Below are 16,218 nucleotides of genomic sequence, written 5' to 3'. Positions count from 1 at the left end.
ATAAGCCAATGTTTTCTGTTAGTGGTCCTTGCAGTTATCTAATGGATAATCCCTCCGTAATACAAATTCGATTGTTATATAATTTATTAATTAATTGTCCTCGGATTATAAATTGATGTAAAAGATTTGAATTATTTTGAATGCGCCAGAAACGTTGTAAAATCTAGGAGTAATGATGTCTTTAACGTGAGCTATCTGAGCTGTTACTGCGACGTCGTCGGCGAATTGGAGAGCGCGAACGACGACGTGGAGATGAACGACGTCCACGGGGTGGAGGTGAGGGACGACGTCCGCCTCCACCACGATTGTTGAAGCGATTAAAATTGGGCGGGGATCGCCAGCGATTGCCTTGGGGCCGGCGCATTGGAGGCGAGGGACGACGAACTGGTGGCCTCTGCTTGGGTATAATGACTGGGGATACAGTGATCTCTTGACCATCGATTTGACCACCATCCATATGCTTCATAGCCGATTTGCAATCCTCCGCCGTGCCGTACTCAACATATGCGACACCACGTCCAAAATTAGGATGAAAGCGATCTGTTGGAAATTCAACGCTCTTCACCTCGCCGAAGCTACTAAAGATCTCCAATACGTGATCTTTTGTTACATTGCGGGTCAGTCGGCCCACATGGATGCGCACCGGCTTTGGGGTAGGCGATCGAGAGCGAGATCTGGAACGGGAACGCTCACGGCGTTTTGCCGGTGGAGTCCTGTCCCTGCGTCGTGGTGAACGTGACCGACTTGCCGAACGAGAACGCTCGCGCTTGGCATTGGTGGTTTCCCCTGCTGCTCCCCGTTCCCGTTCGTTAGAGCCTCCACCGCGGCGGGCACGGTCTCTAGACCGCGAACGCTCGCGATCCCTGGAACGCCGGTCACGATCACGCTCAGGCTCCTTGCGGGCCTTACTATTCGGTCTGGGTGACTTGCTAGCCCTCCGTGGAGATCGAGAACGTGAGCGTGAACTAGCCTTGTCTTTGTCTTTTCCAGATCCACGGCGACGATTTTTCTCACTGCGATCGGAATCGCTGGACGACGAAGAGGACGAGCTGGATGAGTCGCTGGAGCTGCTCGAGCTTGAGCGTGAATCTGACCCAGAACTGCTTCTTGACGAGCTACTATCAGATGAGCTAAAAATTTGTTAAATTAATCAATTTACCGGTTGGAAAAACCGCGGTTTCCCGAATTACCTTCGACTGGACTCGCTGCTGGAGGAGGCCGAACCACGGCGTTTGCGTTCACGTTCGCGCTCTCTTCGTGATGAGGAGTTGCTAGCTCCAGACTTGCCGCCGTCTTTCTCTTTTGCGTCCTTCTCTTTATTTTCCTTTTCCTTCTCCTTTTCACCCTTTTCAGCAGATGGGGAACGGGCACGCGCCCTGCAATCGTTTTTCAAGCAGCCAAAGCAATTTTGGTTTCCATTAGATGTTCAATAAGTGAATGCTTGTACTTACATTTTTTTTAAATGAATTTGTCTTGGGTCTCAACTAATTACCAGAGGAACCCTCTTTGCACAAGTTTTGTTTAATTATTTCAATTTTATTTTCTCTCGACTTTTTCGTACGTCGAGCGGCGTTCTCTTTAACATAAATAGTGTGACCGTTCCCAAGCTGTCAATATAGCGTTAGGGAATATTTGACTGTCTCATTTTGAGCATGCTCAGTTTTGCAACACTGAGTTACTGTGTTGATTAATCACACTGGTTTAAGGTGTGCGAAGGTAAACTCCCATAGAAAGATACATTTCCACGCATATATATAATTTTCATGTTTAATCAAGTGCAATTTGTATTGAATGTGGAATTGGAACAGCTCCAGCAATAGTGTAATGCATATTGTGCTTCGTACTATTAACGTATGTATATATGTAGTAAAAATTACATAAAACGCAAATTGTTAAATGCCACTTTTTCGTTTTTATCTGCGGTGACGAAGTGGTTGTCATTGTGTGTTTCCTTGTATGCGTTTGCGTGTGTGTGAGTTGTGAACTTGTATTGTTGGGGGCGGGGGAGACCCAGAGTTTCGATTTTCCATCCATATCTATACTCAGAGAGACAGACAGAGAGAAAGAGAAAGAGAGAGAGAACCAGTGCCAGCGATTTAGCTGAGTACATTTTACCACTACCACTACGTCTTTGTCTGCCGTTCCGTGAACAGCTCCGTCATTTTCGCTGCTCCCGAGTATGTGTATTTCTGTGTCTGTGTATAATATTATTAATTTTTGCCTCTATAAACAATTTAGCAATAGCCTGTAGTCTCAGTGTATTTGTTCGTGAATGTGTGTGAAAAGTGTAATTTGTTGTTTTGATGGGCAGCGACAAGATAATACATATGTAAATACATACACCTTATACACTGTATGTAGCTATTTAAGATACATATATACATACATACATACATATGTACACACATAAATACATGCTATATGTAATGTTAATGCCTTAAGCAGCCCTTTAATCGTATTTTAAATGTATTCAATGTAAAAAAAAGTATTCGTATACTATAGTATACATATTCATACATCAAGTTGAAAAAAAAGTCGTCGCTGAAGTTGCCTGCCATGACTACGCAATAGCAACAACAAGAGGTGGGTCCTCTCTCTTTCTCTATATATCATTCTCTCTCTCTATCACACATATCTCCAGTTTTCTTTGTGTATGTGAGTGCGAGAGTGTGTGTGTGTGTGTGTGTGTGTGTTTGGGGTTGGGGAGTGGGGGTCATATTCGTATGTACGAATGTAGGTATTTGTAGATGACTACACTATAGCAGTGAGGAGTTGTCACTATAAGGAATGACTTGCTATATCAGTTAATCAGCTGATCGAACAGTATTTGGAACGACATCAATTTAAAGCCAATTAATACGGCTTTAGCCACTCACTAGATTAGAAAATTAATTGTATTCTATAATAATTATTCTTTGTATTGACAAGAACTTAAAAGTGTTTTCAAAAATATCAACATATATACATATATATTTTTTATACAAGTGAAAGTTATTAACATTTCTGTTTGCATTTATGTGAACAACAGGTCGAATGATCAATATTATAACGACTAAAACTCTGTTTGGTACACACACAAGCACACACATCTCAGTTAACTAAAATGGGGAATTCAGTTCACAATTACAACCATTATTTGTCATATTGTGTATTTATTACTGCCTGCCTAATTTTGTTAACATGTTTTCTAGTTTTTACACATAAAAATATGTAACTGGCATAATATATATATATATTTTTTTTTATCCATTTGGCTGCAATTATAACCTGGCTTTACATATATTTACATAAATACATTAATTAATAAATTAACAAACCGAAAGTAACTTCGGCACACCGAATTTTGGAGATTCTTGCAGTTCATCTTTTGTTTCAATGCTTTTTAAAAATAATAAACATAGTTCTTAAATTTGTACAACAACAAGACTTGCTGCAAGAGTTTAAAATTATAAACCCAATGTATTTAGTCTATCAATATATATATATATATATCTTAAACATGAATGTAATAGCAAATGTTTTCTTTTACTTTTATTTTCTTTGTTTTTAGCATACATACAAAATATTTTATTGCTGGTTTTGGTGGTAAATTTCCATTTGTTAACGGCCGTGGCCAAGACGCGCCCGCTTCTTTAACACAAAAATAAAATATGAAACAAATACACACCTGTCTATCTCTTTCTATCTCTCTGTTCATTTAGTTGTATTTATTGTCATGTAAAGCAACAAAACAAAAACAAAACTAAAACATGTTATGTATATTATACTAAGCAACGGGTCACAAACAAAAAATCTGCACTAATTTGAATGGCTTGCAGTTTTGTAATATTATTTTGTTCGGTTTAAAAGCAAACAATTTATTGTTTGTGTGTGTCAAATACTTTTACATTATAAATTTACAGTAGAAAACAATAAGAATGTTAAGTATACGACCCGTTTATTTGTTTTTAAAATGTAAACATATATGCATTAATATTGAATGATGTGTGTATTATGCTTAAACAAAAGTTTGTGCAGATTTTTGATTGTGACCCGTTAAACCAAATGTAGGACATAAGACTGCCGTCCCCCGTTGACGTTGTATTTGTCTCTCAAGTATCCTCACACTGACCATCTATTAAGTACTACTCTGCAACAAGTCAAAAGCCCACCTCAACCTCAAGTCCTTGTACTGCCTACCAAATCAACCAACCAACCAACCAACCAACCAAAGAACTGTCTACTGCAACTGGCAACAGAATACGGCTTTAGTTTGTAAGCTTTTTTAATGGGATGAGTAAAAAATCATTGCGCATTTTCTATGCTTTAAATAACGATATACGAAACAGACCTCTTCATGTGAGTTTCATCCGAACGATGACAAAAAAGGTCATCGAACTAAACATTATATATATGTATATTTATATGTATGTATAAATACGCCATTGTTTTTTACTCAACCTACACATACATATATACTTATATCAAAACGATAAAACCATAAAATATGTAACAATTTCAGAAAATTATTTATTTTTATCTTATTTATTTTATTTTTTTTTTGGACTAGCTCACTTTGTATTTTATTTGTATTCGTCCTATGTTCTTCTTAATGGTTCCGTATATAATCTAACCCGCCCATTCATCACATTACACACACTGTTTGTTATTTTGTATATGCACATGTACGTTTACTTTTACGCGTAGTAAATTATATATATTGATATATACTCGACACAAACACTGCAATCGAAGCAAATACACACACAAATCCATAAACACATACACAAATGTACGTTAAGTGTAACTGTTGATCTGGAATTATTCTCGAATTGTACTAACAGCGATAAGAAATTTGTAATCAGTCATTTACCCAAAGAAAACAAAAAAAAAAAACAAAACTTACACTAATAACGAAGTTCTTTGTTTAGTTTACAACAATTCATGTTACACAAACATCTACACATGTCTAGCATTCAAACAAACATAACTATAATGAATATTATATAAAGATCTAATCACTTTCTTTACAAGGGGGAAATGAGTTGGTCGAGTCATTCTTTAACAAGATCGTTAATTTATTATTAAACATTTTTTATTGAACTATCTATGAAGGACATTTGTAGCTACAAATAACGACAAGTCCAACCTTCAAAATAGTATTAAACCTATAATAGATGATATCATCGAATATTATCGTTAGCTAACTGCGCAATGAAAAGTAAAAGACTGAAAATCTAAAAAGACTGACCACAAATAATTTCAGTAAGAAAACTTCTTGTAATAGAAAAATAGATCTTTATCTTTTACCACATTATATTAAAAACATTTTATTGTAAGTGTACCTGCAGCTTTTCCGTATACATATCCACATATAAATATTTACCTTTATCTATTATATAGTTAAAAGACTAACCCAGCACGTATCGCTCATTTTAAAAATCATATAATCTCGAATCAAAACGTATTAAAGCTACACTGTTAAAACCAAAAAATCAAATATCGTTGCTGTTTTATTTACCTACTCTTTCCACTCTATCTCTCTATCTTTCTCTATATGCATAGATATAGAGATATTTAACCACACACACACAAATAAAACTTATACATATATATATATATATACATTTGATAAGTAAGTATCTTTGATCAGAACAAAAATATAAGTGTTTTTCTCTATAGTTGTATCTTTTTTTCTATTTATTTATGGAATAATTATTATTGAGCATGTTGGCTTGTTGGTTGTTTGCTTTTTGTTATGGAGCGCGGGTTTTGGCTTTGGAAAGAACCACCCCCCACTTATAGATAATAGAATCATAGAGTTAAACAATGTGTGTCCCCTGTGTGTGTGTGTGAGTGTGTGTGTGTGTAAAGCGCCAACATTTTGATAAGCAAACATTCTCGTTGCAGCCATAAATCATAAAGAAACAAAGAATTCAAGCAAAATAGACACAGCTCAAGACTCAAAGCAAATCCTAAATCCATATATATATATATAAAACAAAACGTACATCCAAAGTGCGTACAGCACCAGTATGCTGAACTCAAATGCCAACAACAACAACAGCAGCCGTAGGTCCTTTTCACGCAACTCCTCATCGGCCCGTTCCCATCGTGGCGGACGTATGCTATACTCCCCACATCCGCATCCTCAGCAGCAGCAGCAGCAACAACAACAACAACAACAGCAGCAACAACGTTCCAATAACAACAATAACCTCATACCTGGACATAGTCCCTGGTGCAATGTGAATATAAATCGCAATGAGAACAACAACAACAACAACAATCCAAATAATAAAGATGCACTCGAAGGACGAAACTTAAATTGGTAAGATTCGCCGGCTATGGAATTCATATATACATACATATAAAAAAATTGAATAAAGTTAGCTTTAAGTGGACAAAAAAAAGCGAATTTGAAGTAACCCATCCGCCAACCAAAAACCTTACATTCCTGCCTCCTTACCACCCACTCCAGAGCCTTTATATCCATTTTCCCCATAACCTAACTAGATCCTGCGCCGTTATTCCCACACCATAGTTTATAACAAGAACAGTTTCAAACTCTCTCTCTCTCTGTCTCTCTTTCTATATATATAAATATATATATATACGTATATATCTATCTATATCTTCGTAAAACGACACCTCAAAAAATCGCTTTTAGGTTAAAGGGAGAATTTTGTAATCAATAATACCAAAAAAAAAAAAATATTTAAAAACAAAAGACATTTCATATTTGGCTGTTAACCGTTGAATTTTCGAAAGCACTAAACCAAAAAAATTAATAATCGATAAACAAAAACTAAGCTTGCATCGGTACAAAATATATAGATACTTGTTAAATCTTTTATCATCATTTGTATTATTACTTTTGTTCTGTCTCACTTTCTCTCTATATATCTATGTTATGTTTTTGTTATCTGTCAATTGGCATCCCATCGATCATCTTACGTACATTATCACATTTAACATACAATCATCACAATCATCATTGTATCTATATAACTCTCCGTATTCACAGTAATTCTAATTCAAATTATTATTATTACTTATTATACATAAATTCTATCCCTCACACTTTTCAACAATATGAAGGAGTCGACGAATACGACTTATTATTTGTTTTGATATATCGCTTCTATTGTAATCAACTAAACTAAAATATATATATTTTTGGATCAATAAGAAGCTCCGTAGAACAGAATCTGTAATGTTCAATGTTTTTAAAGACAAAAACTTTACCCCCTAACAACAACAATAATAACAAAAATCATATTTTTAATTGAGAAAATGCATGAAAAGCACTTGAAACAAAAAACAAAACAACTGACGAATTAAACTAACAAAATTATGTAGAACATTTTCTTAAGTTTTTCTGTAGTTGTTTCTTTGTCCAAAATAAATAAAACCAAGCTTCTTCTTCTTTTTGTAAAGCGCGCCTAAGTCAATAATACCAAAAAGCATGTTCTCTCTCTCTCTTTCTCTGTCTCTATTTCTCAATATACAATAATAATTCTCATATCATATTCCGAAAAAAACCCCTATTGGTCCCAGAACACAGATAAAAAAAAAACACATCAACTTCACCTAATCTGTCTGTTTTTTAACGATGTCAAATTTGTAGTTGTTAAATTACTATTTCCTATAATGTAACGCTATATTTATAATGCTTTAGCTATATGTCTTAGGCCCTCTTTAGTTATTTTTAAAACGAATTCCAAATTTTGGTTTTGGTTAACAAACAAAACTAATTGTTTCTATACTGTAAGCATAGTATAAGAAAAATTCTATTCAAAAAAAAAGATTTCCAGGTGTTTTTCATGCATCTTCTAAAAAGAAAAGGTTCCCCATTCATCTTAATTTCGATTCGATCCACTATTTAAAGGAATCACCCTATGATTAAAGTAAAGAAAAGATTCTTTTTCATAAATTCACTCCTAAAAGTAGGCAACATTTTTGTATGCGTCAGGTGAATACAAACAGAAGCCAGGATCCATTTCTTTTTCTCTCTCCCTTTCTGCCTTTGCTCCTCAGTTTTGAAAAGTTTTTGATTTCGCTGCAAATACTTTAACTTTGGTTTTTTTTTTTTTTGCTTCACGTTTGTCTTAAAAAAAATAAACAGAACACAAATGCGATGATAACAAAAACTATATGAAATAATAATGCAACCAAAAAAATGTTAACAAAAGAAAATACATAAAAACCGAAAAATATACAAAGTGCAAGCCAAAGTATGAATTTAGTTACAAAATTTCCTCTTTATCCAAACCGTACAAAGTAAATATAGTTGTAATTCCTTTCGATTCAACCAATTTTTCTGAATGATGCATTTTAGTTGAGTTTCTTGATTGATTTGAATTGATCTCTGATATTAACATACATAAGTATTGAAATTCGATTATAAAATTCAAATTGAAATTGGTATTTCTTATATATTATTTGGTGGCCAAGATCAATAAACTCAGCTTGATGTTTTACTTATTTATTTGCATTTTGCACACTGCGGCTTAGAATGTTTTTTATAAATAAAACCAAAGCAAATCCAAAAACAAGTTTCAATGTAACTAAATAGAATTTGGAAAAAAACAAACCAAATATAGATAACTTAATTGATTTTATAATTTTATTATTATTATTATATATATGTATATGTGTGTGTGTATAACTTATAAGCCAGCAAAAAAAAACAACAACAACAACAAAAACATCTACAAACAACAGCATTTTAATGGTCTTTGTCACAGTCTGTTTCTGAAGTATTGAAATAGTCATTTTCTTTGGTTAATAGCATTAGACACCATTTCAAAATCAACAATATCCCAAAAACCAGAGTGGGCCGCATGCACTACGGCAAAGCCTTAATTTCTATACCCTCGCAAACGATAAAACGTGTCCATATATGTCTATATCTATATTATGGTGTACAAAACTCATTTCAGAATCAAAAATTTTGAAATGAAATTGAAATTCTATTAAAGTTAACGTGTTTATTCGTACAGTAAATGTGTTGAGCCCTATGGTTCTGGCTTATCCTAGAGAAGTAACTCTTTGCAAGGGTATACAAGTGTTTTTATTTTCTTGATTTTTTAGATATTTTTTGTAATTACTACAACTAAAGCTTTTGCATTCAGTAAAGACATAAATAAGTGGTTAAAGCTAAAGTTCTATGATGGCGCACCTCCTTCTCATCACGATTCTATCCGCCGTGCCGTGTGTGTGTGTGTATATATTTTTATGTATCTATTGCTATACTAAGAAAAAACCCGTATATACTATATCCCATATTAATAAACAGATCGATTGATCTGAACTTTCAACTGTCACCCGAGTATTGTCCAAGCTTTTTGCAATCGCATGCGGTTGACTCTCCCTTCCATGGAGAGAGTTTTTTCACAGCAAATGAACAAAATCAAATCAAATGCTCAAGCTTAAAGTAATGTTTTTATAAAGTAACGGTTTTCAGTTTTAGATCTGTTTAGTTCTGTTTTAATTTTCTGTGGATTTTCCCGTTTAATGTCTTATTTTCCTTTTTTTGTTTTTGAGCATGTGAAGCACACTCTCTCTCTCGATATCTCTCTCTCTTCCTCTCTCTCTATATATATTTCTCTTATATACAAGTAAATTTCTCTTTTTCTCGTGTTTAGCTAGTGAGAACGGCCTTATGTTGTGACTATATTAACAGTTTATTAACCGTTACATTTTGAAAATAGTGTGTGCGAAAAAAAGTGTGTGCGGTTGATTTTGTTTATAAGATTTTGGTTATTATTTCAGTTGACTTAAGCCTTAATTTTTGTTTTTTAGTTCTTTCTTTTTGTGGTAAGCGTAGTGTGCATAAAAAGCGAATATAAAGAAATAAATAAATAAAATAGCAAAACCAAAACTAACAAAATTTCTATCTAAAATGCATTTAAAAAGTATTGAAAAATGCTGAAGAAGCAAAAAAGAAAAAACAAAAATCAAGAGAAATATGTGAAAGTTAATTAGTACGTACGTATTTGTTTCTACTAAATGCATAATATTGTGTGTATATGCGTGTATATGTAGTAGTAATTTACAATATAATTAATTTATATATACATATTCAATTCAAAACAATTCTAAATGCAGGCATATAGTGAGCTTCTCCTACATATGCACGCATTGCCGTTACTCTATACATAAATATATATATGTGTGTACATATTGATATTATATATATATATCTATATTAAACTAATAATCTAATTATTGCATTTTGCCATTTACATATATATTATTTTTATCTTTTTCGTTTTTCTTTCTTCTTCATATATATATTACCAAAAAAAAACAAAAAATCTGCAAACAATAAAAAAATCAAAAAAAACTATATAAATAACGTATATGTATGTGTGTGGCTACCACTACCACTCTGCATATATACACTACTAATACTACTACTACTACTACTACTACTACCACCTACTACTACTACTACCTGTACATGTATTATGCTGCATACCAACAACAAAAATAATAACTATTTTATATGGGTTGTGTTTATAACTACCACACACACACACACACACACACACACATACACTACTGCTACTGCATTGATTTGAATTGAATCATTTTCAAATGTATCTCGTAAAAAACTGAATATTATATTATATGCGTATTATATATGTATTACATATCTTATCTAAACTGCAAATGCAAACTTAATATTTCAAATCCAAAAAACCCAAATCGAAAATCCAGCGATGTACAAACAAGTAATTCTAGCGGAACTTGTATCTATAATAATAATAATAATAATAATAATAATAACAATAACAACAACAATAGCAAAACAAATCAGAGCCATCACACAAATCACAATCATCGCCATAACCATCATCCGAATCTAAATCAGCATCCGCTTTCCCCTCAACCGCCACAGTATAGTCAATATCGTTCACATGCCTCAACACCCCCAACAATAAGACATTCCGGCAACCATTCACAAGCCACCCATTCGATTTATGGATCGGGGGGTTCTAGTCACTCCTCCGCACAGAACTACTATGACATTTGTCATCACAATCGGTCATCAGATGGCTCGCCACCGCTTCCTACATACGGATCCATGTCCGTATCCCTTGTCCGTCTGAACCCGGCCCGCTTATGTGTTACTGTAGCCGCCCCCGCACCCAGTCCAATATCACCCTTACCATCCGCTATCCATCCTGAACAACGCCGTCCGCCGCCACCTCCACCACCACCGCCACCACCTCCTCCTCTGATTGTTACCTATCCCAGCGATCCCCGTTGTCACAATTCCCAACGTCCTCAGTATCAGCCTCACTATCAATACCACCATCATTACCACCAACAATACCAATACCAAAACCACCACCAACACCAACACAATCATCAACATTATCACCAGCAACAACAGACTAATCGCCAATCCCTCCCGCTAACACGTACGATTTCAAATTCAACCAACGCAACAACTTTAAATTCAAATTCAATCAGTCCAACAACAAATAGTAATCTCACTGATGTTGTGAATGTAAATTCTTGTAACGATATAATTCCGATTCCCCCTGGGTCGTCATCGTCGTCGTCGTCCTTGACGCCGCAACAACAACAATTTAATAATGCATCCGCACCCATCAATAGCCATAACAACCAGGGACAAGGATCACATCAACACCAACAACAGCAGCAGCAGCAGCAACAACAGCAACGCAACTATCGCGGAAATGGTGGAAATAATGGTAATGTGAACGGTCCATCCGATTATATGAACTATCGTCGCGGTGGCATCTGTCCACCCTTATCACGCGATTATGCCGGCAGCAATAACAACAACAGCAATGGACACAATCGTCGCCACATGACAGAGAACCATGCCTCGTCATCCATGATGGCCAATCAGCATATTTCAGGACAAGGTGGAGGTCACCATCAGCGCAATTTCAACGATAGAAATTCGAATGTGAGTAAAAACATAGTCAGTTAATAATTTACCAAATTGAAGGATAACCAGAGGTCTTGGGCTAACTTCGACCGCGTCAAAGGTTGTATACCCTTGCAACTTTTTTGGTAACTTTTTCCTTACCTATAGCAATCAAAGTGGAAAAACGTTTAAGCTAGAAGGGCTAATGTGTCCGAAAGGTCGGCCTACAATCTTAGCATAGGAAATAACGAAGATATTGATCAAAGTCACTGTTTTCCACCGATCGTTCCTATGGGAGCTATATGATATAGCTACCCGATCCTTATCAAATTTGGCACAGTCATTAACAGATATATTAAACTAACAAATATTTAATTTAAAAGCAATCGCGTCAAAAGTAACGAAGTTATTGACCAAAGTCACTGTTTTCGAAAGATCGTTTCTATGGGAGCTATATGATATAGTCACCCGATCTTGATAAAATTTGGCATAGTCGTTTATATGTATAATAAACTTAACAATATTAAATTTCATGACAATAGCTCAGAAAATAACGAAGTTATTAAGAAAAGTCACTGTTCGTGACTTTGCCATATGTATGGGAGCTATATGATATAGTGATCCGATCCGGCTGAATCCGAGATATACAACGCCTGCAGTATATACAAGCCTACATGCAAAATTTCAGCTCTGTAGCTCTTACGGTCTAGGAGGAGTTTGCGTTGATCCAGACGGACGGACATAGCTATTTCAACTCGTCTCGTCGTGCTGATCAAGAATATATATACACTATATATGGTCGGAGATGCTTCCTTCTATGCGTTGCACACTTTTGACCAAAATGAATATACCCTTTTTGCAAGGGTATAAAAAAAGAGGCTTTTGGAATATATAGAAGGCTGTTTACTTAACGTTAAAAGTAACAAGGCATAAATCCATAATCTTTCAATTTCTTTTTAGCATTTTGGGAACTCAGATCAAGATCATCGATCTGAAAGCTCCAATTATAACTTCATGCGCAATGGAAACGGAGGTTATGGCCGGAATGGCAATTCGCACTACCAGCATCTGAACAATAGCAATGGATATGGAAACAACAACAACAACAACAATGGTCCTTCCTCGTCCTCCGGCGGTCCCGGCTTAATGGGTGAACTACCATCTGGTTCTGGACTATCAGGATCGACATTGTCATTGAATAACAATAACGGATCTGGTCTCAATTCAGACAGTCCGTCGCGCAAACGTCGTCGCATCTCGGGAAGGCCGAGCCAATCGCCGCCAGCAATTTGGGAGCCAAGGCGCTCGCAACGTGTCATAGTGAGTATGGTTAATGGGGGTATTAAAGGGCTAAATAAATATTAAATTTGTTACCGCAGATGCAACAGGGCAGTCCGCCTTTGCGTAGGCCTCGTTTGCGTGATGTTGCCACATCCACACAGCAACAGCAGCAGCAGCAACAGCAACAATATGCACACGCCCAGCAGCAGCAACCGCCGCCGAATTATCATCAGATGCACCATTATCAACCGCAGTCCCATTATGTTACTCAGCAGCAGCACCAACAACCACCACCCCATCCTCAGAGATCGCCGTGGGATATGCCCGGCAATGGTCCAAACGGAGGATCAAATGCCGGCAATGGTGGCGGACCATCAAGCAGTTCAGTGGGAGCCATTTTGCAACAGGTACAAGGACCGCCTCAGCCTCCGCCACCGCCGACTTCGTTGATGGTCGACCTCAATTTGAACCAGGTACCCGTCAGCCTAGCTCTACGCCAAGAGCCCATCTGGGCTTCGTTCTGCACATACCCGATGCCGGCGCAGGCCCGCCTGGCTCCGTGCCATCTGCACGGCGTATACACACCCTTCCCCGCACCGCCGCCCGGCCTAGCCGCTGCCCCGCCCATGCAGGTAGCCCAACAGGTACCTACACCCACACAAATGGCAGCCGCAGCAGCTGCTGCCCAGCACATGATCGCGCAGGCCACGATCACAGCCCAACAGCAGCAGCGGGACGTGGCTGCCATTGCCGTGGCCAATCTGACACCAATTGAGCCAACCGTAACGGCCCACCATTTAGACGGCCATCATGCCGCCGCCCCCGGCCCGGTAACGGCCCAACCGCCACATCCACATGCCCACCAGCTAGCACCCGGTATCCACATAGCATCTATGAGTGCCGCTGCTGCAGCGGCCACTCATCATCTACATTCCACGGCCGCTGCTGCTGCAGCCGCCGTCCAGGTATCCCAGATGGCTGGTCCACCACAGATCATAATGTCATCGGAGCGTCGCACATTCCCACCTCATCGTCGTATACCGCGCTTCTGGCCCGCCAATCATGGACAGCATCGTCATGTTCTGCCTCCACAATCGCTGGCAGCTCATCAAGCTCCCGTTCAAATCCAGACAACAGCGGGCATTATTAATCCGGGCTTCTTGCTCAACTTCCTGTAAGCATAATGACATAACTCACACCATTCATTACAATCTATTTAATTGCTTCGTTCCACCTCGTTTCAGCGCCATGTTCCCGCTTTCGCCATATAACCAGCATGATCTTACCTCCGGAGACACCAACGAGACTGAGAACTATGAGGCGCTGCTCAGTCTGGCCGAACGTTTGGGCGAGGCCAAGCCTCGTGGTCTTTCACGCAACGAGATTGATCAACTTCCTAGCTACAAATATAATCCGGAAGTACACAATGGTAAATATCATATACCCCGATTCTTTAGAAGCTCTAAGACATCTATATATGTATTGCTTATATAGGTGATCAAACATCGTGTGTGGTTTGTATGTGTGATTTTGAGCTGCGACAGCTTCTGCGTGTTCTGCCGTGTTCCCATGAGTTCCATGCCAAGTGTGTCGACAAGTGGTTGCGGGTGAGTTCATCATCTTAACTCATAGGGTCAGGATTTATCATTTAATTTATTTTCCTTTTGGTCTGCAGTCCAATCGCACATGCCCCATATGCCGTGGCAATGCTTCGGATTACTTTGATGGTGTCGATCAGCAGCAACAGGCCACTCAGACTGCTGCTGCTAGTGGGGCTGGTGGGGCTAGTGGTGGTGGTGCCTCACAACATGCTACAGTTACCAGCAATCCGTCATCGTCATCATCATCATCATCATCGGCAGCAGCAGCCGCAGCAGTAGCAGCTGCTGCAGCCACCGCCGCCGCAGCCGCCGCTGCTGCAGTCAATCCTCAGCAGAGTCAAGCTGCTTAGGACCTTGGCCATGGGCCAGGCGTATCCGTACCCATACCCATCATTATATTCCAAACGCATTCGCCAACAGCAGCCGTAGCAGCAGAAGGTGCAAGAGGATGGAGGTGGTGGAAGGAATCGTAACCTTCACTTGATGTAACTGCCAAAATGCTAACCTTTCACCCCCTCACCTCACCCACATCCACACAATCAAAGCCAGCTTCATCCTACACCAACAATACTTTCAATTAGCTTATGTATGTAGATACACACGAGTTTCACAGATCTAGGGCGTGTCTAGGATTATATACTTCTGATTCCTCTCCCACGCTCACGTATCCTGGTCCCCCGCCCTCTTTCCCAGCCCTCCAATTAGAGCCGAGTACATTCTAATTTTTATATACATACAAAACATAAATTCGTACATACGATATATACAACAAAAACATAAAATAAAAAAAACTCTAAATGTTGTATTTTGAAATGTTGCTGTCCACACACACACACACACACATACACATACACCTACACACATATACACATGAATATCTATATGCATACATACATATATTTAAATACGCAGAGAAAATGCAAACAAAAAAAAAAAAAGAAAGATTATATTTGTATTTGTTTTTTAGTTACGCTTTGATGCTAAATCTGTTAATTGTTTCATTTCGATTGAAAAAAAAAACAAACAAAAAATGGAAGAAATCCAAAAAAAAAAAAAGAATTATTGTTTATATTCTTATATACATATATATATATATATATATATATATATATAGTGCATTGCATTTTATACTTATTGTACGAACTGAACCCACTGAAGAAGTTCTTCTTGCACTAACCAAAGGAAAGAGCAAACTATAATAATCGTGTTTCATTTAAATTTTTTCGAAATGGATTTTTGATTTAAATCTAGTAAATACTATTAACAAGAAAAACAAAAACTAACTTGAAACATATAAGCAATCTTTAAAGAACGACTAAAATGCAAATAAAAGCCACAAAACACATTTTGAAAACCGATTCAGTAACGATCTATATATATATATATATAAAAATATTAGGTACATACAATACACACACAATAATATGAATTTATTAATATGCA

The 16,218-nt window shown here is 37.3% G+C and overlaps 2 protein-coding genes across 7 annotated transcripts; one reads left to right on the top strand and one right to left on the bottom strand.

Annotated features, from left to right (window-relative positions):
• Window positions 1-66: 66 nt before the first annotated feature.
• LOC6647868 (RNA-binding protein with serine-rich domain 1) lies at window positions 67-1,598 on the bottom strand. 3 transcript variants are annotated; one of them, XM_002069968.4, is made up of 3 exons: window positions 1,452-1,598; window positions 1,191-1,376; window positions 67-1,130 (listed from the first exon to the last, which is right to left on the bottom strand). In XM_002069968.4, coding segments are annotated over exons 1-3 (1,137 nt in total). In that variant the 5' UTR covers window positions 1,454-1,598; the 3' UTR covers window positions 67-181. The 3 variants fall into 3 exon arrangements, with proteins under 3 accessions (XP_002070004.2, XP_023034331.1, XP_023034332.1); XM_023178563.2 differs by having other exon boundaries at window positions 67-1,118; XM_023178564.2 differs by having other exon boundaries at window positions 67-1,115.
• A 100-nt stretch (window positions 1,599-1,698) lies between these two features.
• Window positions 1,699-15,546, top strand: LOC6647869 (uncharacterized protein DDB_G0283357). 4 transcript variants are annotated; one of them, XM_047013650.1, is made up of 8 exons: window positions 1,699-1,851; window positions 5,890-6,310; window positions 11,614-11,932; window positions 12,854-13,213; window positions 13,273-14,348; window positions 14,419-14,603; window positions 14,669-14,781; window positions 14,850-15,546. In XM_047013650.1, the coding sequence occupies exons 2-8, from the start codon at window positions 6,015-6,017 to the stop codon at window positions 15,123-15,125; spliced, it is 2,625 nt and encodes an 874-aa protein (XP_046869606.1). In that variant the 5' UTR covers window positions 1,699-1,851; window positions 5,890-6,014; the 3' UTR covers window positions 15,126-15,546. The 4 variants fall into 4 exon arrangements, with proteins under 4 accessions (XP_046869606.1, XP_023034320.1, XP_046869605.1 ...); XM_023178552.2 differs by having other exon boundaries at window positions 10,708-11,932; XM_047013649.1 differs by lacking the exon at window positions 1,699-1,851 and adding an exon at window positions 1,936-2,177 and having other exon boundaries at window positions 10,708-11,932.
• The last annotated feature ends 672 nt before the right edge of the window (window positions 15,547-16,218 follow it).

Source organism: Drosophila willistoni, chromosome 3R (assembly GCF_018902025.1).
Source record: "Drosophila willistoni isolate 14030-0811.24 chromosome 3R, UCI_dwil_1.1, whole genome shotgun sequence".
Lineage (NCBI taxonomy): Eukaryota > Metazoa > Arthropoda > Insecta > Diptera > Drosophilidae > Drosophila > Drosophila willistoni.
The sequence above is the reverse complement of the archived record's forward strand: the minus strand, read 5'-3'. Positions and strand labels throughout refer to the sequence as shown.